Source organism: Hevea brasiliensis, chromosome 4 (genome assembly GCF_030052815.1).
Source record: "Hevea brasiliensis isolate MT/VB/25A 57/8 chromosome 4, ASM3005281v1, whole genome shotgun sequence".
NCBI classification, from domain to species: domain Eukaryota; kingdom Viridiplantae; phylum Streptophyta; class Magnoliopsida; order Malpighiales; family Euphorbiaceae; genus Hevea; species Hevea brasiliensis.
This window is the reverse complement of record NC_079496.1, coordinates 5930915-5944177: the sequence shown is the minus strand read 5'-3', so window position 1 is coordinate 5944177 and position 13263 is coordinate 5930915. Positions and strand designations below refer to the sequence as shown.

Here is a 13263-nt window from a genome sequence, read left to right as displayed (position 1 = left end):
TAACATAAGAGTTTTATATGTATCCTCCTCCGGGTTATCATTCTCCTACTTAGGTTTGCAATCTTCTGATAGAAGTTTATGGCTTAAAACAAGCTCCTATGGCCTGGTTTGCCAAATTTAGGTGCACTCTTGCTCAACTTGGTTTCTCTCTAGTCCACATGATTCTCGCATTATTCACTCGCCGATAGCGGTGGTATTGTTCTTCTGTTGCTTTATGTTGATGATATGATAATAACAGGAGATGATTCATCCGTATTTTAGAGTTACAACATTATCTCAATCAACATTTTGAAATGAAAGACACAGGTTCTCTCAGCTATTTTTTGGGTCTTGAAGTTTCTCAAAATTCTGATGGCTATTATCTATCTCAAGCCAAGTATGCATCCGACTTACTTTCTCGAGCAGGCATCACTGATAGCAAAACAGTATCAACCCCATTGGAGCTTAATTGCAAACTCACACCTCTTGATGGCACTCCTCTTGATGATCCTACTTTATATCGACAGCTTGTCGGGAGTCTTGTTTATCTCACAGTTACTCGACCTGATATTTCCTATCTTTGTTCATCCGTCACCGGTTTATGTCTGCTCCTCGCTCAACTCATTTCTCTGATTGCCAATCCTTCGTTATATCAAAGGCACTCTTTTTCATGGTTTGCACTTTTCTGCTACCTCCTCCCTAGTATTATCTGGCTACTCTGATGCTGATTGGGCTGGTGATCTGACAGATCATCGCTCTACAACTGGTTATTGTTTCTTCTTGGGTAATCCTCTTATCTCTTGGCGTAGCAAAAAGCAAACTGTTGTTGCACGTTCTAGCACAGAATCTGAATATCGTGCTCTTGCTGATGCTACATCTGAATTATTTTGGTTATGGTGGTTATTAACTGATTTGGGTGTCACTCATTCTTCTGCCACAATGCTTCATTGCGATAATAGAAGTGCCATACAGATTTCTCATAATGATGTATTTCATGAGCGTACCAAACACATCGAAATTGATTGTCATTTTGTACGTCATCATGTTGCTCATGGCACCATATGTTTGATTCCTGTCTCCTCTGTCAGCCAAACCGCTGATATATTCACCAAAACGCATCTTCCCGCTCGCTTTCAGGATCTCTTAAGCAAACTCAAGTTAGCACCTGTGCTACCACCTTGAGTTTGAGGGGGGGTGTTAGCATAATTACAGCAATTAGCATGATTATAGGAGATTTGTGTAGCATAATTACAGCAATTAGCATAATTATAGGAGATTTGCGTAGCATAATTATAGCAATTATTATTCTTGTCCAAATTAGTTCATATTCTCATGTATAAATAGATGTAATATCTCTGTAAATGAGACACAGACAAATATACAATCCTTTCTTTCATTACTTATATTCTTTCTTCTAACAATAGCAAACATAGGTAATTTTTTCCAGGCTCATAGAATAGTTATGCAAATTCGCCTGTATGCCTTCCAATATGTTTTTAAAAGCAGGTTCTGGTGGAGAAGAGAATTAAAAATATATATATTGAAAATTACGATTTGTGAAAAAAATCTGTTAACTAGGCCAAAAAAATTTCCTTCCCTATTATTTTGCATAGAGCAGTAACTCATTTCTAACTATTACATTTAAATATCATAATGATTTAATTTAATTTCATTCAAAATTCATAAAGTTAAATAAATTAATTTATAAAAAAATTAAATTAAGATAATTTTTATATTAAATACATTGAATTAATATTTTTTATTTAAATAAAAATGATATTCAGTCTTATTTTAACTGATTGAGTTTGTTATGATTTTGTTGGATGAAAGAGTAAATCTCACATCAATAATTAATGAATTTCAAATAAATTAATATAAAATAAATTAAGTGGATGCAACAATATAATTAATTTATATTATTTTGTCAAACCGAAATTTTCACAAATTGACAAACATATAATAAGCTAGCTAAATTATTAATTATAAATAGTTATTACAGGTCAACAATTTTAGAGTGTCAATTAATTAATATTTAATGAAAAAGATTTGGTGAAAGATTCTACTTTAGCTTTTTACCAACTATAAAAATACGACGAAAGGGAAATTAAGTGGCCGGAAAAGCTAAGTAACTAGAGCAAGGATTAATGTAAATTTTGCACACTACAGAGAATCAGCACCGTCCACTTTGTCAAAAATTTCAACTCGATGGGATCTAAGAGACTATTTGAGAAGAAATTATATTATACCTCTGCTTTTTCATGTATGATTAATACAAGTAATGATAAATTAATTATAGTGCAAAAATTAAATAAAAATGTAGTTTAAACTTTTTAAAAAGAAAAACTATTTTTAACACATAATAAAATAACTACTTTATAAGACTCATTGCTGCTAATTTATCATTGTAATATTAATTTGCCATTTTATATAGACTATCCCACATAGAATGAGAGTGGTACCATATACTCCCATTTGAGCCCAGAAAAATCAATTCCTGCATGTTACCTTTTTGTACTGGGTGCATTCTGGCTTGGCCATGACAAGGATGGCAAGTGTTGTTCGACCGGAAGCATGATTCGATTAATTTTTCTCGAATCCTATCCCAAACTCAATGTTTTATGGGATGGAATAGACCAATCTTAATATTATATGGGGCGGATGGAGACAGAGAGAGTCTCTTTACCTTAGATTTCTGTAACTCACCTAATAATAATTTATTATTATATTTTATTAAAAATTATTATTTTTATGCGTTTAAATATTTAAATGCTATAGTTTTAATATATAAGATTATATTTAGAACTTATATTTTAGTTATAGTTTATTTTTTAAATAATTTATATTGTACAATAATAAATTAAAATAAAAAAAAAATTCCTGCAAAAAAACTTGCTACGCTCTCTGATAAGAAAGTTTCCACTCTTGACTAATTTTTTTGCAGCACTGAAACAGAGAGAGCGATTTTCACCCTATTACCATTCCTAGCAAGCCACGAGCCGATTTTTATTTGAATCTACTTAGAATTAGCACTTTCGATTTATCAAGTATATAAGCTTGAATTGACCTCTAAAATTCTTTCATGATTTTGATTCCAATTCAAGTTTCAATTTAATTTCAATATGATCAAATTTTTTTCATAAAATATAATGGCTCAAATATTTTTTAAAATTTTTACCTTTTAAATGAAAATATAATTTTAATTTTAACTCGAAGCTAAATCAACCTACTCCAACCTAATTTAATTAAATCACTATTTTAATCAATTTTGATACAATTTAAATCAATCCAATTTTAATTCAAACTTAATCCATAATCAAATTTAAGTGTATCTAATATAAACTCAATTTTATACTAATTAAAATAAATTTAACTAATATTAAATTAAATATTTATATCAAACTATATACAAAACCAATTAATATATATATAAATCTAAATTTTAACATTTAATTTAATAATTATTAAATTGATTCTCATATAATATAAAACTTATAATTACCACACTAATTTTTAACTTAACCTCGACTCATGTGATTGGAAGGAACTGGAAGACTGTCGGTAGGCTATATATCATCGTCCAATGATAAGAAATTTTCCAATATTATTAGCAAATTATCACTAAATAAGAGAATTTTAAATTTAATACATCATGAATTTAAAATAAAACACGTATAATATAACCTGCATACATACACATATTTATATTTTAAGTTTGATAATTTTTTTCCAAATGGATAATACAAGGGACTGGAGCATACTCTCAGTTGGCTTCTTGATCTCAGATTACTCTTTGCACTTTCTTTTTTTTATGATTTTATTAATAAAAGTTCCTTTACTTTGAAAAAACCAAAAAAAAAAAAACTCTGTTGGGCCCAATAGGCCTGTTTATACACCGCCTGGCGAGTTATTAAAATGAAAAATAGGGATTATTAAAAAAAATGATTAAAATAAAATATATAAAAATTTGATAATTAATTACAAGATATAAAATTTAAATAATAAAATATAAAAATCATTATATGTTATTATTTATTATGTTGAATTATCATACCTAACAAAATTTTTACGTAACTTTATAGATCTTTTTATATATATATATATCGAGGACAAAGCTTATCTTTCATTAAAAGAGTGCTCATAATCTACATCTATACGTTGTTATTATATAAAAAAGACTTGCGTAATGCGTAATATAGGTCCCAATAATCACTATAAAAGGCTACTCAATCCTTCTAGTGTTGCATCACTAAAGCTCAAGATCAATGATGTCTCCTAGATACTTAATAGTGTTGTTTCTCCTTGGAGCTGTAGTTCTCTCTACATCTTCCTCGCTCTCTGATAATCACCTGCCTTTTAAGGGTAGAGTGGAAAAATCATCGCATAAACATCATCATGAACACTTTTTCTTGGAGGATAAGCCTCCTAACGATAAGGGGGAAAAGTCACTCTCGAAACACAGGCCACCCTTTGAAAAGTCACTTTCACAATGCAAACCATTATTTGAAAAGCCATCCCCATCATTTGAAAAACCTCCCTTGGAGCACAAACCCCTCTTTGAAAAGCCACCCCTGGAACACAAAGCATCATTTGAAAAACCATCCCCAGAACACAAATCACCATTTGAAAAGCCACCTGGTAAGGGTAATACTCCACACCCAGGACATATCTTGTAACACCCTAGGCAAATCCCACATCGGCAAAACACCCAGTATCTCTCCCGTGTTTTACAGATATGGGATTTGCCTAGGGTGTTACAATCCACCCCCCTTATGGGACTCAGCGTCCTCGCTGAGGTTTGCCCCACCATCGCTCAAGGTTGCATGCGGAGCGGCTCTGATACCACAAATGTAACGGCCCGGACCACTAGTGATATTGTCCGCTCTAGGCCGAAGCCCTCACCGTTTTAAAACGCGTCAATAGGGATTACGAACCACCAACTTATAAACCCAGCATCTCTCTCGTGTTTTGCCGATGTGGGATTTGCCTAGGGTGTTACATATCTTGATAGAGAAGACAGATGATCACTCAAATGAGCCTCCTAAAGGCAAAAGAGAGAAGCCACCCCCAGAAAGTAAACCACCATTTGCAAATCTGCCCCCAAAACACAAACCACCATTTGAAAATCCACCCCCATAATACAAACCACCATTTGAAAATCCACCTTTGAAACACAAACCACCATTTGAAAAGCCACCTTCAGAACATAAACCACCATTTGAAAAGCCACCTAATGAGGGTAATCCTCTACAGCCAGGACACATCTTGATAGAGAAGGCAGAGGATCACTAAGATGAGCCTCTTAAAGATAAAAGGGAGAAGCCACCCTTGGAACACAAACCATCATTTGAAAAGCCACCCTTTGAATACAGACTACTGTTTGAAAAGCCACCCCCAGAATATAAACCACCATTTGAAAAGCCATCCTCGAAATACAAACCACGGTTTGAAAAGCCACCCCTAGAATATAAACCACCATTTGAAAAGCCACCTTCGGAACACAAACCACCATTTGAAAAGTCACCCTTGAAATACAAGCCACCATTTGAAAAGCCACCCCCGGAACACAAACCACCATTTGAAAAGCCACCCCCAGAGCACAAACCATCCTTTAAAAAGCCACCTAGCAAGGGTAATCCTCCACACCCAGGACACTGATGTGGCCCAACCGCAAGTGCACGAGTCGTACAAGTAATATAGAAAAGATATCGTTCCCACGAGGAGTTGTGTTAATGATTGAATTTTTGATATAAAAAGTTGACTAATTCAAACTATTTTTGAAATTAAAGCAATAAATTGATGGATATTGAAGTATGAATTCTATATGTGTAAAATTAATGATCTATTCAACAATGTAATGATTTAACTAAATTTACATCAAATTAAAATAAGCAAATTGAAATATGGCAAGATTTAAAATGGCAAGTAATTAAATTTAATTAGAAATTAACAATTATAAAAAGGCGATTCCGGAGTTTGGGAGTTCATATTCAAGCTATTTTGGGATTTTTAAATTGGTTATCCAATCTTGTGGAACTTATGGGTTTTAAGGAGATTAATTCTTAAATCCTTTGAATACCCTTTCGAGTGGGACAAAGAGTGCCTTAATCAATCTAATCCTACTTTCGTGGAGTTAAAGTTAATCAAGACCCATTAAGTTCCTTAATTAATCTGTAAATCCTCTTAATCCTTAGTCTATTTCTAGATATAAGTTAATTAAATCCAATTTCTTGATTATCTATTATAAGGTTTTCTCCTTTCGGTGCCTCAACCATGGATTAAGAACATCACTTAATGGGATCCTACACTAAGCATGTCATTGAGCACACAAGAAATGAATAAAACTCATTAAGACCACAAAATATGGATTACCCAATCAAAATCCACAAAATATCTCAAATATTACATCCCTTACTCTAGAATCAAAGAAAACTACTCACTATCCATAATATTTACAAGATATTTTGAGTTTATATGGAAATAAAGCTTTAATCTAAGCTAAGAAATAAGAAACCCAATACTAGAAAGGTAGGAAATATGCAAGAAAAGAAGTAAAATTCCAAATCTGGCTGGGAATGGTGGTAGTGACGTTTTTTACTCTTCAGCTGCTGCCTTCTTTCTTTCCCTTTTCCTCTCTTTTTCTTCTCCCTTTCTAAAATGGGATAAGAGTCTATTTATAACTTTTTCTGACAAGGAGCCCTAAAATGGTGTGTTTGAGGTGTGATTTTCTGAGAGAATCTTCTGCCAGCTCATTATGAAGTCTTTGTGGGACTGCATAAGTTATGCAGTCCCTTATGCGCTGACTAGTTTACGGCTCTCAGGCGAAATCGCATGAGCAAGGTGCAAGACTGCATAAGTTATGCACAATTCTGTTAGGTTGCATAAGGGAGACACGAATCTGTATAAGTTATGCGGCAACTTATGCAGATTTCGGCAGGTGTTTGGGACATTGTTTCTTCTCCTTATGCAGAACTGCATAACTTATACGGCAAGTTATGCGCAATTTGGCTAATGCATACTTCAACTTTGAAACTTGTTTTTGACATCTTTGGCTGTAGAAATCACTCCTCAATGGCAAAATTTCTTTTTAGTCCCTCAAAAACACCATTTTACCTACAAAACAAAGTAAAATTACAAATTAATCCAAAAATTGGCAATAATGAAAAACTATCTAAATAACTAATGAAATTAGCTAAAAGTGATTAATAATCAAGTAAAATGGCTATGAAATTAAACTTAAATGACTATGCAAAATGTATGCATCAGACACATCTTGATAGAAAAGGCAGAGTATCACTCAGATGAGCCTCCTAAAGGTAAAAAGGAGAAGCCATCCCCAGAACACAAACCACCATTTGAAAAGTCACCTTCAAAACACAAACCACCATTTGAAAAGTCACCTCTAGAGCACATACCACCTTTTAAAAAGCCACTTGTCAAGGGTAATCCTCTACATCTAGGGCACATCTTGATAGAAAAGATGGAGGATCTTTCAGATCAACCTCCCAAAGGTAGGTGGGAGAAGCCACCTCTGGAATATAAACCACCCCATGAACAAGAGCCTCCCAAAAGTAAAGGGAAGAGGCCATCCCCAGAACATAAACCACCCCATGAACCAGAGTTTCCCAAGAATAAGGGTGAGAAATCATCACCGGAGCACAAGCCACCGCGGAAGTTGAAGCCATCCCATAAACCGCCATCAGCCAAGTGATGACTGCGTATAGCTACAACACGGCATGGATGGTCATAGTCGTTACACTCTTATAGATAGGAATAAGAGCTGGCATTTCAATGTTGTAGTCTCCTACATGTGTTACTATCCATGTAGCTTATAAGCACTTCTCTGTGTGAAGTATGCTGTTGCAATATAGTTAATTATCGTTGGTGTGTGAGACAGTACTATTATCGATATGAAACCACGTTTGCTAGATTAATTATGAGACCATTTCTTTTATCTAAATAAATAAATAATGTGTGAATGTGAAGATAATGCATAATGTTTTAGCAATGGGATTATTCACAATCGCCTGTCTTAATCAAATGACGAAATAGTAGACATTTTTTATTCCTCGGATGTTGGAAATTTAGTGATAAATGGCAAAAGACTTCATGATGAATGAATCAACTACTTTGTTCTCTGCCCGATCCACCGTAAAAAGAAATAAAAAAATTAAAGCTGATGTCTCCATTTTCCTGTGCTTTATTTCCAAATCAGAAAAAAGTTTGCCTCAACTCTTCCACAACTAAATCTTTATCAATACAGTTGAAGATTCTAATTGCTACTATTAAAATGCATGAGTGCATATACTTATCCATTGGTCTCAAAGAATGAGAATGCTTTCAAAGCTCATCAGAAACTTGGCGAACCGGCTATTTACGCAGATTTCATAATTATTTTTAGTTGTGCTAACAGTTAGATAACATTGTTTTAACCTAGAGATTGAAAAGAATATTCGTGGGCAAATCCATGTAGAAGTATAGATTAATTAAATATTATATAGTTTATTCTATAACCAAATTAAACACTACAATTGGTATATGTCAATTTGCATGGAAAGAAGGTATAATGGCTTAAGCAGATGGCAATCTTGGTGCTTGTTGGCCTAATTATACCGCACTTGAAAAATGATTAAATCCCAATGGATAATTGATAATATATCACACAGTTTCCTTGTGAACTATGGAAGAAAAGTAATAATTAATGAAATCGTTTTATCTTATCCACCGTAGCAGCACTGGGGCTGCTATTTCTGTAGTTCTTATCTTTATTGCGATGTTTAGGCTTAAATATGTCCCAAACGGTGATTAAATAATCCCAAAGTATAGATTTAATACACCTAAATACTCCAAAAGTTTTTAGTGGAAAAGGAAAAGATCATTGAATGGCAATTAATTGGCCTCTTGTGATTTTTTTTATAAACAAAGAAAATTTTATTTAAGAGCAAAGGAGAGAAACTGCCAAGGCCAATAGAAATAGGCCAAAGAAAACAGAGAAACAAAACGAAACAACTAGAGCACCACCAGAACAGCAAAATGAATAAAAACAAGACCACCGGCAGTGATCTTACCTCTCTATTTAGTATATCCACCACTAGTGATTGTCAAAGTAGAAAGGGATGCATAATTTGCCAATTTGTCAAACTTCTAATTTTTCAACTAGCTAGTGGCTACTCAAAACCAAATGGACCCCTTCACGTTGAAATTGGTCCAAATTAACGATCAATTTTATATAAAAATAAATTTAATAATTATTAAATTAAATATTAATATAAATATTTAATTTAATAATTATTAAATTTATTCTCATATAATATTAAACTTATGATAACCGCACTAATTGTTTACTCAACATAATAATTTTTTCACTTAACATCCACTCACGTGATTGGAAGGAGCTAAAAGATTGTCGGCAGGCTATATATCACTGTCTAGTAGAAGCAAATTCATATTACATTGCCATCACAATAATATTATAATTATTTTTAAAATTTTTAAAATTTATAATTCAAACCTCAATTAAATTTTATATTATGAAATAAATATTTAATTATTAATTTAAATAATAATAATAATAATTTATAAAACTTTTATTATATATAAATTTTAAGTGTAGAAATTTTTTTTATTACGGCATATCCTGTGTATGTTGGACATGTGCCACGATACCTTTTTTTATATACATAATGTTTGACATAATGTCATTATTTACATTTTGATTTAAATTAATAGAGAAGAATTTTTTACTGCGTGCTAGCCATACACGTGCAACAAATGAAATAAATTTTACTTTCTCAATTTTGAGGGTTATTTTCTTACTATCCTTTAATTTTAATTTGTATTGTAGGAATAATAAAATTTCAATTTATTATTATCTAAAATTCTTTCAACCAGATTCTGTTGAATACTTAGACTAGAATTAATCTAGACATACCTTAGATACAACAAAAATATCTTTTTCTGCCAATAATGTATCTCCCTTATCTTTAGTAAATGAAATTAATAATCTCTCACTTTTTTCCTCTCTAATCACATGTTTTTTCCATGTGACAAAGAGACTATTTTCTCTAGGTGGTAGAAAAAAAAAATTATTGTATATAATCTGACCAAAAGAACTTTGGATGACTCTAGAATATAAACTAACATTTGAAAAGCTACTCAGGGAACACAAACTACCATTTAAAAAGTCACCTCTGGAGCACAAACACCCTTTAACGAGTGACCTAGCAAAGATAATCCTTCACGTTCAGAACACATCTTAAAAGAAAAGGTGGAGAATCACTTGGATAAACCTCCCAGAGGAGAAATTATGTTGTGAAATAGTGATAGCATGTCAGCACCTTACATGTAATAACAAAATAGTAGGTGATTGACAAATATACAAATATAGTTATTGAAATTTAGAAAAAAAAAAATCTGATGGTTACAATTTTTTGAGACCTATCATGTATACATATTTTTTCATCATTAGTTTGTCATTCCATATAGACTACCCTATATGGAATAACTGTTATTTTTTGTGGCTTGAATTTTTGGATATATTTTCATGGGTCTGAATTGTAACCCGACCCTAAAGTTTCGTGCTGTAACTCGATTGGGATAAAAAGTGAGATCTGTTTCTACCATTTGTGGTAGAGTTGTGAGATATTGATGTGCCTTCACAAGTATACGGGTCGTCTCAAGTAATAGAGTAATGAGTTAAGTATCGTTCCCACAAGGATTTGCCGTTTGAGTACCAAACTATGAATGAAGTGATTATTTGAGCTAATGATTGATGAATAAATGGTAAATGTAAATGAGCAAAGTAAATTGATTAATCTAATTGGAATGGGTAAAGAGCAAATAAATAAATTCTAAATCTAGTTTATAATTAAACTAAATTAATAACGAGTAATTTAAATCAAAGTCTAATTATGTTAAAAGTGATTCCAGAGTTGGGGGTTTATGCATAAATTAATTGAGATTTGTCTTAGGTATTCTAATTTTTAGAGAAAAATAGAGTTGAAGGTGATTGATTCTACATTCCTTTGATATCTTTTTCCAGCAAACCAAAGTGTGTTCTAAAATAACCAAACCTACTTTCGTATGTTATTTGATTATTTTAAAACCCATTAAGTTTTGTAACCAATGATTAATTCCTCTTAAAATCCTAGTTTATTTCTAAATGTAGGTAATTTTAAGTTTCAATCATTGATTATCTATCAATGACTTTCACCTTTCGGTCTTTCAATCAAAGATTAACATAATACCCAATGGGTACCAACATTAGGCAAGTAAATCAAGCACACAAGGAAGGAATCAAAACTCATATTTATATAAAATATGGAAATAACTAGTCCAAATCCACAAATTAATCTAAAACATATTTCTCCAACTCTGAAATCCAAAGAGTTTACTCACTCATGTTGGTATTTACAAGAGAGATTGATGGAAAAGTAAAGAAAAACATGATAAGAGGACTAAAAATAGAAAAATCCATGTAGAATAACCCAAAACTCTGATTTCTGAAGCATCCAGAGATGGTTGCAGCAGCTCCTCTTCCTCATAAATAATGGCGTCCTCCTCCTCTCTATCTTTATAAATTTTTTTTCCCTTTTGTTTCTTATTATTTCCTCTTATGGCAAAAGCTAGAAAATGATGCTTTTATATGGTCCCAAAGGTTTCCCTAAAAATAGATAAGAGCCAAGGAGCGGATAGGAAATGAGGTATAAAATTATCCAAGTCAGCAGTATTATTCACATTCTGGGCAGTCTGCTTAGGGTATTGCTTAACCCTAAGCAGCTTCTTCAGTAAATTTCAGCCTCTGGTGTACTGTCTGCTTAAGGTTAAGCAGACTCTCAGCAAATCTAGACAGGCTTGGAATAAAATGAGTTTTTTTGCACATGCTTGACTTTTAGCTTGACCTGTGCTGCACCTTAAGCACTGCTGCTTACCCTAAGCAGGATCTCAAGTAGGATCTTAAGCAATTCTCTACAGGTTTTGGGATGAAAGCTTGAATGTGTAGGATTTAAGCCTTGCTTGACTTGTGGTTTGACCAGGCTTAAGGTTAAGCAATATAACATACCCTAAAGCAACATCATAAGCAAAGTCTCAAGCAAATTTCGGCTAACTTGATCTTTTAAGACTTGATTTCTTTAACTTTCCTCCATGCTCAAAGAGCTCCAAATTTCTTCAAATCACTTTCTAATGCACTCATTGACCCTCAATTTACCACAAAAACCTATTAAAAATAATAAAATTACAAAAATCAAATATAAAGTAACTAAAGTTGACAAATAAGCTAAAATAAAGCTAAAAACATAAAATATACTAAAATATAAGGGCAAAATAGATGCAAAACTATCATAAAATGCCTATATAAAATTAGTGCAACAAATTTCCCCAAACTCAAACCTTTGCTTGTCCTCAAGCAAATTAAAAATAATTAATGCAATTTGGGTTACCTTACCTTAAATTTATAAAAATTACTTATTCAAACTCTCAAGCTTACTTTTAGCCACCAACAAACCATATACTCACTTTCAAGGTACAAAGAATTCAATCCTTACCAAAGTTATCACTGCTTAGCCTTAGGTCAATTATCCATATCATCAAGCCCAAACCAATCAATCACAAAGAATAATCATTCCTATATAGACTATAGAGTAATCCATAAACTAAAGTGTCTCAAATAATGATGGAAGTAAATGAATGGATTAATGATATCCCAATCCCATAGGCAATTCTCCTATTCCAATCTCCACTAATGTAGCAAAACACCATTAAAAGATCAAAAAGACTTTCAAGGGTTGTAATGGGGCTAAGGGGGTGATAATGTGGCTAACAAAGAAAGGATAAAGGTAACAAAATATGAGAATAATCAAATTATTAAAAGATCAAGACACACAATTTTTTTTTCCTTTTCTTTTTTTTTTTAATAATCAAATGGGAGAAGGAACTTTACAACTATTCACCAATGCTAGCATATAATTTTGAAGCTTTTGGAGGGATTACATAAATAAAATTGACTTTGAATTACAATTATCCCTTTCAATTCACCCCCAAACTCATTTCTTCATGTACTTGGGTGGTGAATTACTTTACATACTATAATTGAATTTGCTAGCCTTTTTACTTTAGTCACTTATCCGAACTAATTATTATATTTTTTTTCTTTTTCTTTTTATATTTATATTATTATTATTATTATTATTATTATTATTATTATTATTATTATTATTATTATTAATTTTTTAAGTGTACCTATCTGTAACGCCCTCACCGTAAATAGTCCGTATATTTTACTGTTCC

The 13263-nt window shown here is 32.2% G+C and overlaps 2 protein-coding genes across 2 annotated transcripts; both read left to right on the top strand.

Moving 5' to 3' along the window:
* The first annotated feature begins 4244 nt into the window (after positions 1–4244).
* LOC110661351 (early nodulin-75-like) lies at positions 4245–4652 on the top strand. Its single transcript, XM_021819965.1, has one exon. It carries the CDS (start codon positions 4245–4247, stop codon positions 4650–4652), a length of 408 nt encoding a protein of 135 aa, XP_021675657.1.
* Positions 4653–7216: 2564 nt separating this feature from the next.
* Positions 7217–7687, top strand: LOC110661352 (early nodulin-75-like). Its single transcript, XM_021819966.1, has one exon. The coding sequence runs from the start codon at positions 7217–7219 to the stop codon at positions 7685–7687; it is 471 nt and encodes a 156-aa protein (XP_021675658.1).
* The last annotated feature ends 5576 nt before the right edge of the window (positions 7688–13263 follow it).